This window comes from Rhinichthys klamathensis, unplaced genomic scaffold (assembly GCF_029890125.1).
Source record: "Rhinichthys klamathensis goyatoka isolate OS25496 unplaced genomic scaffold, OSU_Roscu_1.1 h1tg000310l_1, whole genome shotgun sequence".
NCBI classification, from domain to species: Eukaryota; Metazoa; Chordata; class Actinopteri; order Cypriniformes; family Leuciscidae; genus Rhinichthys; species Rhinichthys klamathensis.
This window is the reverse complement of record NW_026606828.1, coordinates 634,297-651,818: the sequence shown is the minus strand read 5'-3', so window position 1 is coordinate 651,818 and position 17,522 is coordinate 634,297. Positions and strand designations below refer to the sequence as shown.

The 17,522-nt window shown below is 37.2% G+C and overlaps 1 protein-coding gene across 2 annotated transcripts in view; it reads left to right on the top strand.

Annotated features, from left to right (window-relative positions):
* Positions 1-12,022, top strand: part of tafa5b (TAFA chemokine like family member 5b) — a 47,516-nt gene extending 35,494 nt beyond the window's left edge. For both annotated transcript variants that reach the window (XM_056271034.1, XM_056271035.1), the window contains exons 2-4: positions 579-728; positions 10,253-10,380; positions 11,549-12,022. In XM_056271034.1, coding sequence (XP_056127009.1) covers positions 579-728; positions 10,253-10,380; positions 11,549-11,557 — 287 coding nt within the window. In that variant the 3' untranslated portion in view covers positions 11,558-12,022. The remainder of the gene's footprint in view (positions 1-578; positions 729-10,252; positions 10,381-11,548) is intronic.
* Positions 12,023-17,522: the final 5,500 nt, after the last annotated feature.

Genomic DNA, 17,522 nt, shown 5'->3' with positions numbered 1-17,522 from the left:
TATTATTGCTAAAATTAAAAATAAGAAATATTACTAATTGCAATATTTGTAATCTGTGAAATATTTAAGAAAAATTAAATAATAATTGAATTTTACAATACAACTTTGGAAGATGGTTGGTGCATGTCGTGTTCCCAAATGCACATTATAAGCGCCCCAAACTGAGTTCATGTGGAGCAGCATTTACTGTGAACTGAGCCGCTCTGACACACTGAAAAAACATGCATGGCATATATTTATTTAATTAAATCGTAGCCAATGTCGCAGTCATATCAAGATTTCAATTTTGTTTTGATTAATCATGCAGCCCTAGACCTGAGCCATAGTTACGGACTGGAATTACAGACATGGGTTAGTAACCACCTAGCAACCACCTTGAACACCCTAGCAACCACATATAAATGTGCTAAAAACCACTCAGAACAGATTAGCAACACCCTGGCAACCAGCCACAACATTCAAGCATTGTGGCAGAGAGTTTGGCACCACTGACGTTTTCTTAAAAAAGATTTGATTGTCATCCTGGTGTTATTGAAAGCTCAGCTGACATTTATCTAAACTCTTTGTCCTTCATTCAGGTCAGCTGGTGGCAGGTACATGTGAAATCGTGACTCTGGACAGGGACAGCAGTCAGCCAAGGAGGACCATCGCCCGGCAGACGGCCAGGTGTGCCTGCAGGAAGGGCCAGATTGCCGGCACTACCAGAGCCAGTCCAGCATGTGTGGAAGGTAAGAATGAGGAGGGGCTGAGGTGGGACTCATCCAGGCTTTTGGTGCCACTGCCTCTAAGCCCACCAGAGCAGGCATAGCTGGGGCTTTCAGATTCCAGAGTGATCCATGAGATTACACTGCTCAGTGAGTGTGGCTGAAGTGTCAGTCACAGGATTTGGAATGTTGCTGCAGGTTTCATCAGTGCCGTGTGACGAATGTGTTACGAGTTGACGGACGCTGGGGAAATTTAGACTTGTGAGATTAGCTCCGAGCTGCCGCGTGTTATTTAAACAGCAAACTTTTCCAAACACAAATGACAAGTGAATCTTGACTACATGTTGTCATATGAACAAACTTGAGTTTCCCAAAATCTTTAAATACACAAAGCTGCATTAGGATTCAAACATAACTGAAAGACAAGCAGTTCAGTAAATTAGTCAAATGTTAAAGTAATCAACGTAATGGATTCAGTGAATACAAACCAGTAAGTCAATTCATTAAATGAAGTGGCTCATTTGAGTCAATTGTTCGTGAACCAGAATTTTAAGCCTCGTTCACACTGTCAGTCCAAATCGTATTTTTGTGCATATCTGATTGAAATCCGATCAGATTTAGCATGCGTGAATGGCAAAAAAAAAAAAATCACATGAAATTTCCGTCTCGAGCTACATTCATATGTGGTTTGAAATCCTTATTAAAATCGCATTTCTGGAAAACCATGGTTTATGTGACTTTCTCACGCCACGTAAAATGTAAACGTCCGACTTTGCTATAGTTACAGGTTGTGTTGTTGTAAAGTGCCTGAAGTCCAGTGCTATTTATTAAATTTACTGGCTCATATCATAATAACAAATCATTCATTCACAAATTAGACTATGTTAGTTGTACTGTACGTTATTTTTTATAGTACTAAACAAATGACTTTAACTACCGTTTGCCATATGAACAAACTTAACTTTCTCAAATCTTTAATGTAAATGAACCAGCTTGTGGAGCTGTAAAGTGAACACAATGGAAAGACGTAATACTGGCTCTTTTATTTCCGCTTGTTGCTGAAGCTTTTTTAATGTGATTCAATCGATTGAATTTGTCCACTTGAAGCAAATGGCACCACTTAATTGAGAGCTTTTTAAAATCTACTTTGCACTTGTACTGTACATTTGTTGCATTCCCTTTTCCCTCTATTTAGTTTTAGTCTTGCATGGACTGGTTTTCAGCGTGACCTGCACTTATCTTCATGTGGTCGTATGTCTTCTTGTCTTCAGTTGTTGCTATGACACCCGAGTAATTTCAAGACATATTTCTTAAGGTAGGAGTTTGTTCGTGGCCAGATGAAAGTAGGTGTTCTTGAGTAATTGCTTTTGAAAGACACAGTCCTCCGTGTTTCTACGACCTTACATCACCTGTAGTGGGCTACACCACATGCCAATCAGTAGTAACCATGGCTGAAAAGATTTCGTAAAAGTGCAAAAGCATGATAAAATAGCACAGAATCCAGGAAACGATAAAGATGAAAAAATAAAATTAGTGTAAACAGAACAATGAAAGTAGAAAATAAATGCTGTGGATTTCAGTAATTCCTCATTGCCGTTATTGGAAAATTGTCTTATGGCTTACAAATTGACAATAAAAATCAGTCACTCTACGCTGGCATTTTCTAACAAGATAGCCGGATACAATTTCTCCATTGGTGCGAGCAGAGGTCTTAAGGCTTTGGCCTTTCAAAAATGCAGTTATATCATAACAACCGATGGTCAGAATGCTCTTCAGATATAAATTTAAGCCTTAAAAAGAAAATCTCAGTGTATCCAATTGACAATTTACCCCCTGCATGTGAAGACAATCTTTTCTTGAACAACACAGCTCCCTCAATATTTCCTCAGTTTGTTTGCTGTTTAACTATTTACGCCACTCGCTTTTAATTTGGTGTAATTTGGCTCTGCAAGCTATTAAAGAATTATTGATTTCTTCAATCGTTTTGTTTCTTTAGAAAAAAAGCTTCTGCTAAATATAGCCAGATCTCTTCAAAATGAGGCAAGGAGGCTGTTTTATCTTGTTCTGTGCCCCATGGCTTTATCTGATAAAAGGCAGGCAATCAGACAGGTTTTGATACTGAGAAAGAATAGCCGTCACGTCTGCCATTATGTATTAGACCAAAGACCGCCAGCTTTAGCTGCATGACAGCAGGTGCTGAGTAAACAAGCCCTGATGATGGAAGGTGAGCAGACTTTTGTATTTAGCACATTGAAGACCAGTAAAACAAGATGACACTAGATCACACCTGACTCAGTGGTTGTGCATGGCAAAGAAGGAAAAATCGAAAACTAAGTTTAAAATGCATGAAATGGCAAGATCTTATTTCAATTCTTTATACCATTTTTAAGAAAACTATCAATTTAATGACTCTGGTAGCCCTTAATTTTTTTTTTCAGTGTCCTTGTTACGTGTTACATGTACTTACTGTAGTAATAACAGTAAATTATGCATAATACATGCAACTAACCTAAACCAAACCCTTTTTCCTAACCCTAACACTGTAAGTACATGGTGTTAATTAATATTACTTAGTATTTAAAAATATCAGTTGTACGTCAGAATGTACTATTGGCCGACGCTGGTCATGTGTGTGATGCCTGTGACGTCCAACACAGAAGCGCTGCGCTGTTAAACTACGTGAACTCACTCTGAGGCCCACAGAGAAGGAAATGAATAGTTTAATAAGGTTGTTATTTTTTGGGGGTTTTGCTCACAAAAAGTATTCTCGTCGCTTGATAAACTCATGGTTGAGCCACTGTAGTCACTTGGACTATTTTAACGATGTTTTTACTAACTTTTCTGGGCCGGCAAGTTTCAATAACATAGAAGCCTATGGAGGAGTGAGAAAAATATCTTAATTTGTATTCCGAAGATGAACGAAAGTCTTACGGGGTTGGAACAACATGAGGGTGAGAAATTACTGACATAATTTTCATTTTTGGGCGAACTAACCCTTTAAGGGTGCTTTAAATTGATCAAAAGTGACAGTAAAGATATTTATAATGCTACATTTCTAGAAATCTTTGTGCAAAAGATGTCATATTATGTTGTTCTTTTGAAATTCAAAGAATCCTAAAAATCCCAGTTTCCACAAAAATATTAACAATAAAAAAAATTTTTTTTAGCAACAAATCAGCATATTAGAATGATTTCTGAAGGATCATGTGACACTGACTGGAGTAATGATGCTGGAAATTCAGCTTTGCATCACAGGAATAATAATACAAATAAATGTTATAATTTTAAATTTTAAGTGGTGTTCAATATAAAATTAAGTACTCACACAGACTGAACCAAGGAAAAAACAACATTCTTTGGCGTGAAACCAGGCTGGAATTATGTTTAATTCATGTTCGTAGCATAATTACATTTTCACTTGTACAAGTACACTGACAGGTCAGTTCTAACTGCAAACCGCCCCCATGTAATATGAATAGCAAGAAAAGCAGAGCCGAAAACACATTTGCTCTCTGGAATCTGTTAAAATGTCTTGGGTATAATGACATCGACATGACAATTAAAATGAATTTATCATCAAACCAACAGGAAATTAAACCGTCATGAAGTTTTCATGTAGAACAGAATCAAAGTGGCCTGGAAAGTCTGGCATCAATATCAAATCAGACTGAAAAAGCTAAGCGAGAGGCGGCTGCAGCATGTTGGGACTCAGAGGGACTGCGGATTCTGCCTGGAAGCGGGCGCGAAGTGACAGCAACAGAACCCAATTCCCTCAGCTGGTGGTAGCGAGGAGGTGAGAGCCGACAGCTGGAATATGCCCCGAAAACTATGCGGAAAGTCAGGGGAAGGAGAGCATTTGAACAATTAGACGAGGTGATTGTCAGCCAGGTGTCAGGATAATCAAGTCCCGCTCACTGAGCACCTGCATTAATTCCATATCTTTTGACTCCTCAATCGAATTCGGAATGTCAGTCCAAGGATTAGTAATGTTTCCCTAGTCGCACAGTCTAGATGGATGTGATAGGTCAGGGCTGACCCCAGGCAGCCAATTCAAAGCATCTGCCTCATATCGCTGGTACTATGCGGCAGCATTACAAATGGGATACCGGCTCCCCAAAACATTCGGGAGTGGCTAGAGAAGTTCCACGCCATCAATCAAGATACCCAAGTCAAGATGGAGCTCGTTTCATCTGGGAATATCACGTCGGGAACACCAAAAGCTAGAATTGCCATTCACATTCTTTACATTTTAATATGGGTTGCAGATCCTGGCATGGCTTTATATTTTTGAAAGGACAGATAAGGACACAAAATATATTGTTGTTTGGCTCACCCACTAAATAAATACAGACTTGACATAAGTGGTCCCACTAGAAACTAATTATATAATGCATCCTCTGTGTTTCCACAATGCTCTAAAAATTAGCATGCCCTGTGATGAAGTGTCTGCAGGTGTGCCCATGATAACACAGATTACACAGACTCTCCGCCTTGACTCCTCATATATTATTTTACACAAACATCCTCTCACAAAAATACCTTAATTTCCCTTTCTAGAAGCAATTAAGTGAGAACCAGCAGTGCACACATATCTGTGTATTTGGTGATTAATCCAAGAGTATTATTCTATTTCATTATCAAAGCAAGTTTCATGATGGTGTAATGAAATGAGAATATTTATAGAATATGTAAATATAAAATGACTACAAAATATATTAGATTATACAATAAATTGAATTTTCAAAACATTAAAATGCTATATTAACAAACACTAAATATTACGTTACATTCAGTTACAAATCATATTTATTAATATTATTATTAAACAATCACATTAGGTTTATAATTTATTACAAAGAAACTGTTGCAAATTTGCAAATAAATAAATGTAATTTTGAAAACATTAAAATGTTATATATGAATAAATACTAAATATTGTGTGTATACATTTGATTATAAATAGTATGTATTAATATTATCATTAAACAATCAAATTATGTTTAATGTTGTAATTGTAATTTTTTTATAATAATTTAAATATAATTTATTACAAAAACTGTTTCAAATTTGTAGTATGCACATTACAAAGAAATGCTACTAATTAAAGTACACACACACACACAAAAAAAAATCTCTTGATTTTGAGTTGAATATGACTGAAAGTAATAACTTGTTTAGAATGTTTATTCAGTAACTGATTTGGGCTGCATTTCCCAAAAGGATTGTGAGCGAAGTTGATCGTAGAGATCGACGTCGATTCTCCAGATTTCTCTTTCAGAATTGAGATTTTTCTTTATTCAGATGCATTCAGACTGATTTAAACCAATAACTTGTGAGCCTTTTTGACAAATTCATATAAGATTTATGAATTTGTGAATCTGATTACACTGATCGTAGTGTCTGTTTGTTTTTGAGTGGAATATGTGCAATAAAAGATTCAGTAGTGTTGTGAAAAGCGGTGCAGGAAATACTGGTGTAATGTCATTGTAAAAACAATTGGCGCAAAACAATAGATAGAAAATATTAATTGTTATTCACATCCAGTTTATTATCTAGGCAATTTATGACATAAATCCCCTCACTGATTGCATCACAGCGGGGGTCTTAACATTGAGAACAGAAGGGGCTCGGTGAAGAAACGGTTTGGAATGTAAGCTCATGAATTCATTATAAAGAAGAGTATGTGCTACGTGTAAATTATGGACATTTCCTGTGTAAGCAAAGCTGATCTGAATACTAGTGTGTGCCATTACTGTGAATGTTAAACATATAGAATTCTCAAGCAGTGTCTGCTGTAAAAATGAATGGACAGATGTTTGATGTTCTCCTCTGTGCCAAACGTTTGAGTAATCGCAGTCCGCTGCAATGAGCAGCCCATCTCATTTATTGTCCCGATAAATCTTGAGTCCGGCCTCTGCATCGGTCATCAGTCACAGCTAAAGTCTTAACTGGGGCAGGAATGACAGGGCCTTGAGGACTGGATCTACCTTTCCTCGGGACATTGTGAAGACCCCATTATAAAAAACTAATTTAGATTTTTTTAAAACACCCAGAATTTGACCATTACACTGCTTGCATGCAGGGTCAGGCAAGATATTCACAATGATGTTGCTGGAAATATAAAAATTAAACAATATTGTGATGATTTTATTTGTCAATTAAAATAAATGCTGAAATAGTGTCTCTGAAAAAGCAACATTATAAATTTGATTCATTTTTGTGAATCAGTTTCAACGATTCATTTCAAAAGAATCAAATCTTTGATTCAAATGATTCATTTGTAACATTCCAGCTTTTTATTTTCTAATTGTAGGCTAATATTCATTGTGATTGGTGTTCTTTAAATCAATTTGCATACTGATTTGTGATTAGTCATTTCTTTCTTGCATCTGCTTTTACACTGCAAAAACAATGTCATTTTGTGGGTTTATTCTCACCAACAGAACGTCTTAAACATACTATTCCTGCTCTGCCTTTCAAGCACTGATATTTCCTTCAGAAAATGCAAATATATATATCATTTTGATTAACGATTAAATATTTGTGAATTGCAGAGCCACGGCTGAAAAGACCCACTACATATTTTATGTATACAAAAAAAGGGTGTGATAATGGAGGTATTCAGTGATCTGTCACAATTTAGATGCCATCTGTACCAGCATGAGAGATGCATGAGTAGTTAGCAAGAAAGACTTCTCGCAAGAATCGATTGCAGGGATTACTTTGATATTTGTTTTTGCCTTTTTCTAATTTAAGTCCCAACGTGTGGATACTTCAAATAAACAGATTACAATTCAACAGATTCAATTTCCAGCATCTAACAATAAAAGGAATTTGTAATGCAAATCTGTTATAGTCTTTTCATTCATTCGTTTATTTATATAGCACATTTAATGCAACAGCTGTTGCCCAAAGTGCTTCACAATCACTAATAAAACACAAAAATACGAGTTATATAAGTACAAGTATATAGTAGTCTGAGGTGTTTCCCTTCAGAATCGGATAAAAGCATATCATCTGAACAATGTTACATTTTGCTCTCAGTATGCAACTTTAATTTTACTTTTGTGCCCCTTTGACCAAAACCTCCAAGTTCCCAGAGTTCTTTGATGTGTTTCGGAGAGGCACTTTGTGCACTCTGTCATAGTCTGTTTGCCATCAGTGGAGTGCCAGTCTCAATGCTCAATACCAGGAGACAGGACAGCTCATTAGAGAGCGAGTCTGAGAGCTTACGTGTTGTGCTGACAGGACTCTCTTCAGCTGTTGTTTGTGGATTTGTTGACTTTAGTTCTTTAAAGTGTTCAAATGTTGATGATCTGTCATGTGTCATGCATCATTGAAGGCTGGAGTGATCTAATGTCATTCCAGAGACAAGCAGGGAATGAGTTAGAGGTGGGATGTGGGGGGGTTTCGGAGTAGCTGAGTATTTTACTGTGAAAAAAAGGGTTTTGGGGGCATCATTAATACTGTATGTTGGCTTGACAAATCCCTAATGCAAGACCAGACGTTTATAAAATGTAACGGCTCCTAGAGCTTTTCAGCTTTTCATGTCCTTCAGCCTGACATGGGATGCTATTACTTTAGATTCTGATCTGACTCACGGTTTTCCCTGAGAGAAAATTGTATCAAAAATCACACATACTTCCAATGAAGATCATGGACTATAATTCAATCTATTTGTCTCTCCCTTCATCCCTCCATCCATCCATCCATCCATCCATATCTATCTACCCATTCATCAATCTATCTATCCATTTATCTATCTATCTGTCCATCCATCCATATCTATCTACCCATTCATCAATCTATCTATCCATTTATCTATCTATCTGTCCATCCATCCATATCTATCTACCCATTCATCCATCTATCTATCCATTGATCTATCTATCTGTCCATCCATCCATCCATCCATCCATATCTATCTACCCATTCATCAATCTATCTATCCATTTATCTATCTATCTGTCCATCCATCCATCCATCCATATCTATCTACCCATTCATCTATCTATCTGTCCATCCATCCATCCATCTATCTGTCCATCCATCCATCCATATCTATCTACCCATTTATCTATCTATCTATCTATCTATCTATCTATCTATCTATCTATCTATCTATCTATCTATCTATCTATCTATCTATCTATCTATCTATCTACTCATTCATCTGTCTGTCTGTCTGTCCATCCGTCCATCTATCTACAACTTTCAAGGTTTTTTAAACTATTTAAAGCATTCAGGCAAGGCTTTGTCAAAACAACAAAGTTGTTTGTCTTGACAAACTTTACTTTTTTGCACTAGTTTTAACCATACTCTGTTCAAGCCCTCAAATCAATATGAAACCAATCAAGCCAACCAACCCGCATCCAACCCTGAATTAATATTTAAAAAATAAAAAATACATGTAAGACTGATGTTAAATAGTATGCTAGACTCAAAGTGTAGATTAGAGCACCACTGGCTGCATCCTACGGTTTTGTGAATCATGCCTACAGAATGAAGACGTACCAAATTTGCATGAAAGGCTCTTTTATTTGTCGTTATGGCCCAGGGCATAACAGTGAATACTAATGCTGGAGATTAGTAGCGGAAGCTAGTCCCTAGAGTAGACGCTGTGAGGGAAACATTCACTACATAACAAACTACTTTCAGTTTGGAAGCCATCTCTACAACTATTTTTTACCTTTAAGAACGTGCCTTTTCCTTTGGTGAGAATGACATTTCGCCTCCATTTGTGTCTACTTGTTCTCCAAATACTTTGTTAGCCTTTCTCCAAACGTACAAATTCTGCCACCCTGATATTTATGTACTTTTGCTTCCCTGGGTTATATTTCACTCTGATTATCATTTTCTCCACCTCACAAATGTACTGTTTTTTTCCTCTCTCTCTCTGTTTCATTTTCTCTCAGTTTCCCTCCTTTCCTCCCTCCCTTTTTTTCTCTCTCTCTCTAAGGGCCAATTGGGGTGTCACGGTATGCAAATGAACATGTAAGGGTGCCCTAGTTATTATAAATAGACATTTATGTTTGATTAAGTGCAAAAACAATCTTACCTCAGGAAAAAATTCTCACTGTTGGACCTTAGCGATCTGTTTCAAAGAGAAAGGCTTAGGATATTAGGCCAAGTGCTGGAGCTCTTTTCTTTCATTGCTATTTTCCTTTGTTGCATGAAATGTCTTTATTCTACAATGTCTTGACCTCTGAATGTCTTATGTCATATCACTCATATGACAATTTTATATTTAATAACTAAACTTGACCTTAATGGCATTCATATATAATGATATATATATAATAGATGAATTTCCTCTGATATAATTTAAATTCTTTTGCATTTCAGTTGCACCAATTGGCAGTCATATAGAGACCACGCTTTGATTAAAATAATAGCTAATAAATAAGGTTGTTTAATTGCGTTTAATTTCAATTTAATGTGTCTTTTTCACAAAGAAATCTATAGACTTACAGAAGTAAAATAGGTTGCAAATGTTGTTCTGCGTATTTAACTTCCTCTTCATATTTGTTTTCCTCTTCTTTTAACAGCACATATTGTCAGGAGCAGACAGTGGTGTGAGATGATGCCTTGTTTGGATGACGAAGGCTGTGACCTATTGGTAAACAGAACGGGCTGGACGTGTGCACAGCCGGGAGGCCGAGTGAAAACAACCACAGTAAGTGCCACAAAACAAAACAACAACTCAGGACATTGACTTGCTTGTGAAAAAAGGCTAATGTCATGCCAAATACCCCAATGGATTAACAATATGTTTCCATCCACCTATTTGTATACGCATTTTGGGATATCGCATAAAAACTGCTGGATGGAAACTTTTTTAAATTCTAAAAATGCGCATAAAAAAGGTAAGCGCTCGTTTGAGTCGGATACATTTTTTATCCGATAAAAAACATGCACAGAAACTACAATGGAAACGCATTTACCGAATAAATTCCTCGAAGCACATCAAAATTAAATCATGTGACTTTGCGATGGGATGGTGTAACTGGACTAACCAGTGAACCAATCTTTTTGGACAGCATCTGAAGTGCTGTTTTGGTTGTTCTGAAATGCCAGAGCAAAGTCTGTCGTCAAAGTGTTACGGTATGATAACCTTCCAGAACTGTCTTACACGACTGCATTCCCAAACAGCAGGCACCTTTCTCCAAAATGTGTTTATTGCATTCAGTCTTTGTGCTCTGAGATGCAAGTAATTTATTATATACAAAAATTATTATAAACAATGGCTTCTCCAGCTTTTATTATATATTTAGTGGCAGTTTACCAGGATCCGAAGATTTTGATCTCTTCGACTTCGAAACGCTGCTTTATTCGCAAATGTTTTATGCGAGATTCTCATTATGCGCATAAAGTTAAATTCGCAACTTTATATAGAAACATATTGAATGATGGCCAACGTTTTCCATGATTATGTGTAGTAACTTGTGCAAGATTTGTTATCTGAGCAGGTTAACCACTTAGCTTGTTAACAGCAAGATAACAGACAGAATGACATATTTGTTGTTTTAATTATATAAATGTATGTGGTAGATCATTTAAAAGATGTTAATTGATTTATTTTGATGCTTAAGACTACAATCAAAAAGCTATTTTACAGATTTCTAATTAGATACTGAAAAGAATTTAGCCGTTAATATCACTGACATCAAGAGGGCTTATTATTAAAATTAAAGAATACATTTTTGCCTTTCCACACCTTGAAGATTTGTCTATATCCTTGGTTAGAGTCCAACAAGGGTTGGATTTGGGACAACACCATGGACCTCTCAAAATGCATAAGTGGTTGTGTTATACACCCTAACTGTTGTGTTGTTAAATCCCAGGTATCCTGACGCCAATGGGGGAAGATTTTCCCAAGAGAGGTGCAACGTATGGAAGAACCTCGTCATTCTCCAAAGCTACAGCGGTGCGGGGGAGGGGAGCATTCATCATAGTCCTGTTAGCCCTGTTTGTCAGTCTCTCCATTAGTCCTTCAGTCTCATAAGATAAGGGGTGAGGACCTCTCGTCATGGAGTTTACGTGGACCGTGAGGAATGGATCCCCCCGTGCTGTCAATCAGAGTTGGAACCGGCCAACGCTTTGTTTGCCGATGCCAAAACGGGCAAGTGATCAGTGCGATGACGAATGCAGGATAGTTTGCGACTTGAATCGTGAAAAGTGTAAGGATCTATTGATATTTTACAGACCAAAGAAATGCGGACAAACAATTTCTGTGGGGAAGGATTTCCAATATGAACACAAAATACACACATCAGCTGCTTCAGCTTCGAGAAACGCAAGCAAAAAAAAACACATACCTGAGCTTTGTAAGGAGTTTTTCCAACTGAGCACACGCAAAATAGACAAAGACTTTTACGTCAAAACTGTTGACTTTTCTTCTATTGCAGTTCTGCTACCACTGTTGTGTAATGGACTGAAATCAGTCAGGATTTGGAAACGTAGCGAGCGCGGCTGACGATTTGTCGAACCGAACATTATCTACCTGACCTGAAGAGACTAGCGGAGACTTGCGCTTCGTGAAAGACCACCCTATGTATTTTCAGAGTCATAAAGTTATATATATATTTAACAGTTTTATATGATGTACCTTTGTAGCAAACCTTATTTAACACTGACAATGTGATCCTATTCATAAAGGGTGAATTGAAAAACGTTATGTCCTGGAAAGTTATTTACGCATTGCTTTCATCGCAGATGAATATAGGAAGGAAAATAGTGTACTTGTGTATTTGTGAGTAAACTTTTGTTTTGTAACAACATTCAACAATATACACACACACATAAAAAGCAACTGTAACCCACCTTGACAAGGTTATTTACATCAGTATACAGCTATGGGTCAATTGTGTTTTACCGCAGAGATTGTACACTGGTAAATTCATCTTATAAAAACTGTTTATGTGTCAGTCCTTCTGTGATATCTGTCATATCGAGACGGTCACCCCATTAAGATAATGGCCCTTATGAGATAATGGCCCGTCCGCCGCAACGAGCGCCGTGTCCTGCGTGGTTTCTCTTAGACCATTACTCTGCCCTTGTTGGCCCCTCTCCTCCTCTCTCAGCGCCGAGCCTGTGGAGGAATGCTGCTGTCAGCCAGGCTTCAAGCTTCATTTAACATCACTAACAGCCTGCATTACACACGGCGTCTCTCAGCTACAGCCGCAGTGCCCCACAATATCACCCCCCGGCCCAAAACTACCCTGAGTGTTTATGAGGGTTTGAAGGAGAATGATGTTGGCTTTATTGAGGCTTTTAATATGATCTTAACAACTTGCATTAATCATTTTCTTTGGTTGTATGTCACTAAATGTGGCCCTTCATACTTAAACCTGAAGCTAAAATATGCTAAAATACTTTCTTCTGTCTCATTTTAATATGCAGAGACAACGAAGTAAGCCATTTGTAGGTTGATTTCCCTGTAAAGTGTTTACAAAACATTTTTTCTGTTTGCTTGAGAATCGCGACCAGCCTGAAACAGCGGCAGTGGCTCAACCAATGGCGCGAGTTTTCGCCGGAGCCATCTTTTTTAATGATGTTGGTTTTATCGTTGCTTTTAAGATCTTAACAATCTACATTAATCAATTACTTTGGTTGTATATCACAAAATGTGGCCCTTCGTACTTAAACCTGAATCTAATATATGCCAGAACAACTGTTGTTTGAGAATTCGACAAGCCTGATATAGCAACAGTGATTGGGGCGGAGCTATCTGCTGGTTTGACCAATAGCATGTAGGGAGAGTTGTTCAGTAGACCTGTTTGAAGGTTTGAATGCTGCTGGTTTTGTTATTTTTCAGAAGGTCTTGACAATTTATAACTAAAATGACTAATATACACTACCGGTCAAAAGTTTGGGGTCAATACATTTGTTTTTAAAGACTTTTCTTCAGTGAGGATGCATTAAACTGATCAAAAGAAAAAAAATCTATGTCAAATAAATGCTGTTCATTTGAACTTTTGATTCATCAAAGAAAAAAATACATCACGGTTTCCACAAAAATATTAAGCAAGCAGCACATCTGTTTTTAACATTGATAATAATAATAAATGTTTCTTGAGCAGCAAATCAGCATATTAGAATGATTTCTGAAGGATCATGTGACACTGAAGACTGGAGTAATGATGCTGAAAATTCAGCTTTGTCATCACAGGAATAAATAACATTTTTGAACATATACAAATAGAAAACAGGTCATTTAAATTGTAATTAAACTTCACAATAGAACCGTTTTTACTGTATTTTTTAATCAATTATATTCAGCCTTTGCAAACATAAGAGTTTCCAACCCCAAACTTTTGAATGGTAGTGTCACACAAAGTGGGATCTTCATACTTAAAGATGAAGTGTGTGATTTCGTCAGACATCTATAAGTGCATCTGTTTGTTAGACATCTATAAGTAAATCATCTGTAGGTCGATTTCCATAAAAAGTGTAAACACTGACTGTGAATCTGTGGTGTTTTCAAAAGTTTGTTTTGAGAATCCCAACCAGCCATCCACAGCAACAGGGGCTCAACCAATGACGTGAATTTGGGGCGGAGCAATCAGTTTGTTTAACCAATGGTTAACCAGTGTTTGGTTTGATTTTTTACTGCTTTGAAACATTTAAAAATGCTATATTATGTGTGTTTACTCTGTGGCGTATTCATTCATTTGATTCACCCTGTTAAAAAAGGAGCCATTTTCTATTCAGCAGTAAGACTGTTGACTAGTCATCTTTTATGTCATTTTGCAGATATCTATTTTATCCACTGAAAATGTCACCGCGAACAATTAGCCCTTTTTAGACAACCTGCGAGGAAGGTGGAGGCAAGAAATGAAGATGACTGGCTAAGGTAAAAAGGCTCCCTTGAGTTCATAATCAGGGTTTGACATGTCGCACTGAACCATCTCAAATTCCCATACAAATCTTACCGGCTTGGCTCACTCATCCATGGACTAAATGAGAAAAATTACAGACTTTGCCAGTTCCCTTAAAATCCCATTTACATTCTGTCAGCTCTTATTAAGGGACGAGGATCGTGACAATGGGCAAAAATATGCATGGGAGAGAAATCCAGCCCCAGTCCATCACGGTAATTCCGACCCTGCTTACCAAGGCGGCAGTTGATTTCTCCTCAATTTGGGCTTCCCTTCCCGCAAGCTGCACACTAAACAGGCCCTGATAAGCACCCAGCCTGAAAACCAGCTTTAACAATATCATACAATTACAAGCATCAGTAACAGTATCAGCCATAGATTAGAGGTACTAAATGCTGAGCTATGAATAAATTAGCCACAGTTTTTCGCCTAAGCAGAAAGATTCGAAAAAGAATGAAAGGACAACAAGGCAGGCACTTTGATTTTCGTGGCCCTGCGCCTCGGCTGATAGTTTTCTGGAAATCATTTTGAATGACGCAGATTATAATAGATTTCCAAAATAATCCGGATTATCGCAGTCATTACAGCCACATTTGATAAACGGAAAAAGTCTTGTGGTCACACGTCATTATGTGCGTTATGGCTCAAAGCGGGTGGCGATCTTATTTCAATTAAAAATCAACGTGATGCCTCTGTTTACTGAACTCTTTAGACAAAGACGTCATCTGCAATTCAAATGATTTTAATCAGTAGACACAGAGGCACAAACATTGATGGGATTGCCTCATTCGTTTAGCAAAATGTCAAAGCAAATCGTCGGGTCTCAGCTGTGTTTGTGAACAAACTCCATGTTTCAGATTTGCAGGAGATTAAAAAGAGATGAAAAGCAGTGAATGTGTAATTGTGTGAAATCTAAACCCAGGGCCCTTTTTATAGTGCAAATTTCTGATTAAGGCAAAACTAAAGGAAGAACTCCCCGCAATTATCGATAATTGCGAGTGGGCAATTATGTATTAGCATGATAAAAACAACTGGACACATAAAGGACGACAACTTTGCACCTGAGATGAACGCGAGTGGAGGGTTGTGGTTTGCTCGCGAGTTAGGCGGATGTTGCTTCGAGTTCCTCCAGGTCCTTGTGGTGAATTATGGTCTGCCCTTCAAGCAGTCACACACGTCCGCCATTAATCATGTTTGGCCAGTGTCCCCATTCTCAAAAGAGGTCTGGAATGCGTTTCCAAATCTTACTGAGACCCGGTTGTCACCCTACCTGTCCACCCTCAGCCCCTTGGGGTCCTTCATACGAGACCATAAAGATGAAGAGGAGGCGGTGACTTTGTTGAGGGAGATATAGTTTCCAATGGGAGCAAGCATACTTCTTACTGAAGGGTGTTGCCCAGGCAAGTACTTTGAGGGTCACGCAGGATGAAGTAATGTTTTGTAAGAATTAATTGAATTGTTCACTGAATACACGGTCAGCATAAGCAGGACCGATGAAGCATGGAGGCAGCGTGTAACAGTGCGACCTCTTAAGGGAAAGTCTTTGAACGAGTCCTGGAGTATCCTATACAATAACAAATGATGTCTAAAGATTCTCCTTCCCTCATTTAAGCATGACGTATTTGCCATTGCTACTAAACTAAAGGTCAAAGATATGTCAATGTTATTCAGCTTCTGAGAGCTAATCTTTAGGATTAATGGAGAATTTTCTAAAAGTTGCTACATATACTGAATTTCACAGATCTAGAGGGCTGGCCGTGGAATATGTGAGGCCCCAGGCAAGATTATAAAAAAAATTTTTTGTGCATAACTAGTTCTATAAATGTTTATTAAAACAACAAGGCTGCAAATCATACGTGTACATTATCATACATTATTCTGCATAGGTGTAGATCATAATCAGAAAATACTTGTGCATTGAAATCACATCGGAATGATTGTACAAGTTGTAGTGCACATAAAAGCCAAGAAAGCCAAGTCATAACTGAGAAACTTGGTCTTTATAGCCCTTTAAACATACTGTATCATATTTGATACGCACATTTCTAAGGCCTCTTAATTATCAACATGATCAAAACTTTGCTGAAAAGCTGTTGTACTCAATCTACTGCATTCTGTCGTCTGATTGGTAGTTTATACGTTTTTAGCAAGTAAAAGACCTTTTAGTATAATTGTAAAAACAACCACCTTCTGGTCATTGTTCATGTGTATGTTTGCTGTGAAATATTTCTTATAAAGTAAACACAAGGATAACTTTTATATTGTTAGTAATATTTCAAGATGAACACTGAAGAAAAAAACGTGTTAAAATGCAAGTATGAAATATGACCCATCAGGCTTTTGAGGAACTTTATTTGTTCATCTCTTAATCATCATCATTTTTGCATTGCATTACATGTTTTTTTTTCCTCAACAATAAAAACTACAGAGCTTTGATCATAATAAGCATTTAAATATCATATTAATATGACATTGGGATATAGAGTGACATCTGATATTTATATGCATTTATATGCAGTATTCTGCTACACTGTTATAAATATCTTATGGATTTACATTTTGACCATAAAAATATCAGCATCTGCACAAAATTGAATATTTTTGTTCAGTTTGGGCCTCTGAATAAAATTGACGTGTTTGTTCCTCCTCAAGTATGAGCTCCATATTCTCACTATATCATATGAGCCATAAAACCTGACGCATCACATATGATACCCAACAAAAACACACATGCAACCCTTTTATTTTTCAAATATTTTGTCAATAAACTGTTCAATTTCAAAAATTAGATTTTCCTGACTGTTATTTCATATGTCAGGGTTTGAGGGTTAAAGGGATAGTTCACTTTGAAATTAATTTTTGATATGTTTTAGCTTACCTCAAGGGCATCCAAGATGTAGGTGTCTTTGTTTCCGCAGTAGTTTCAATTTTGATAATT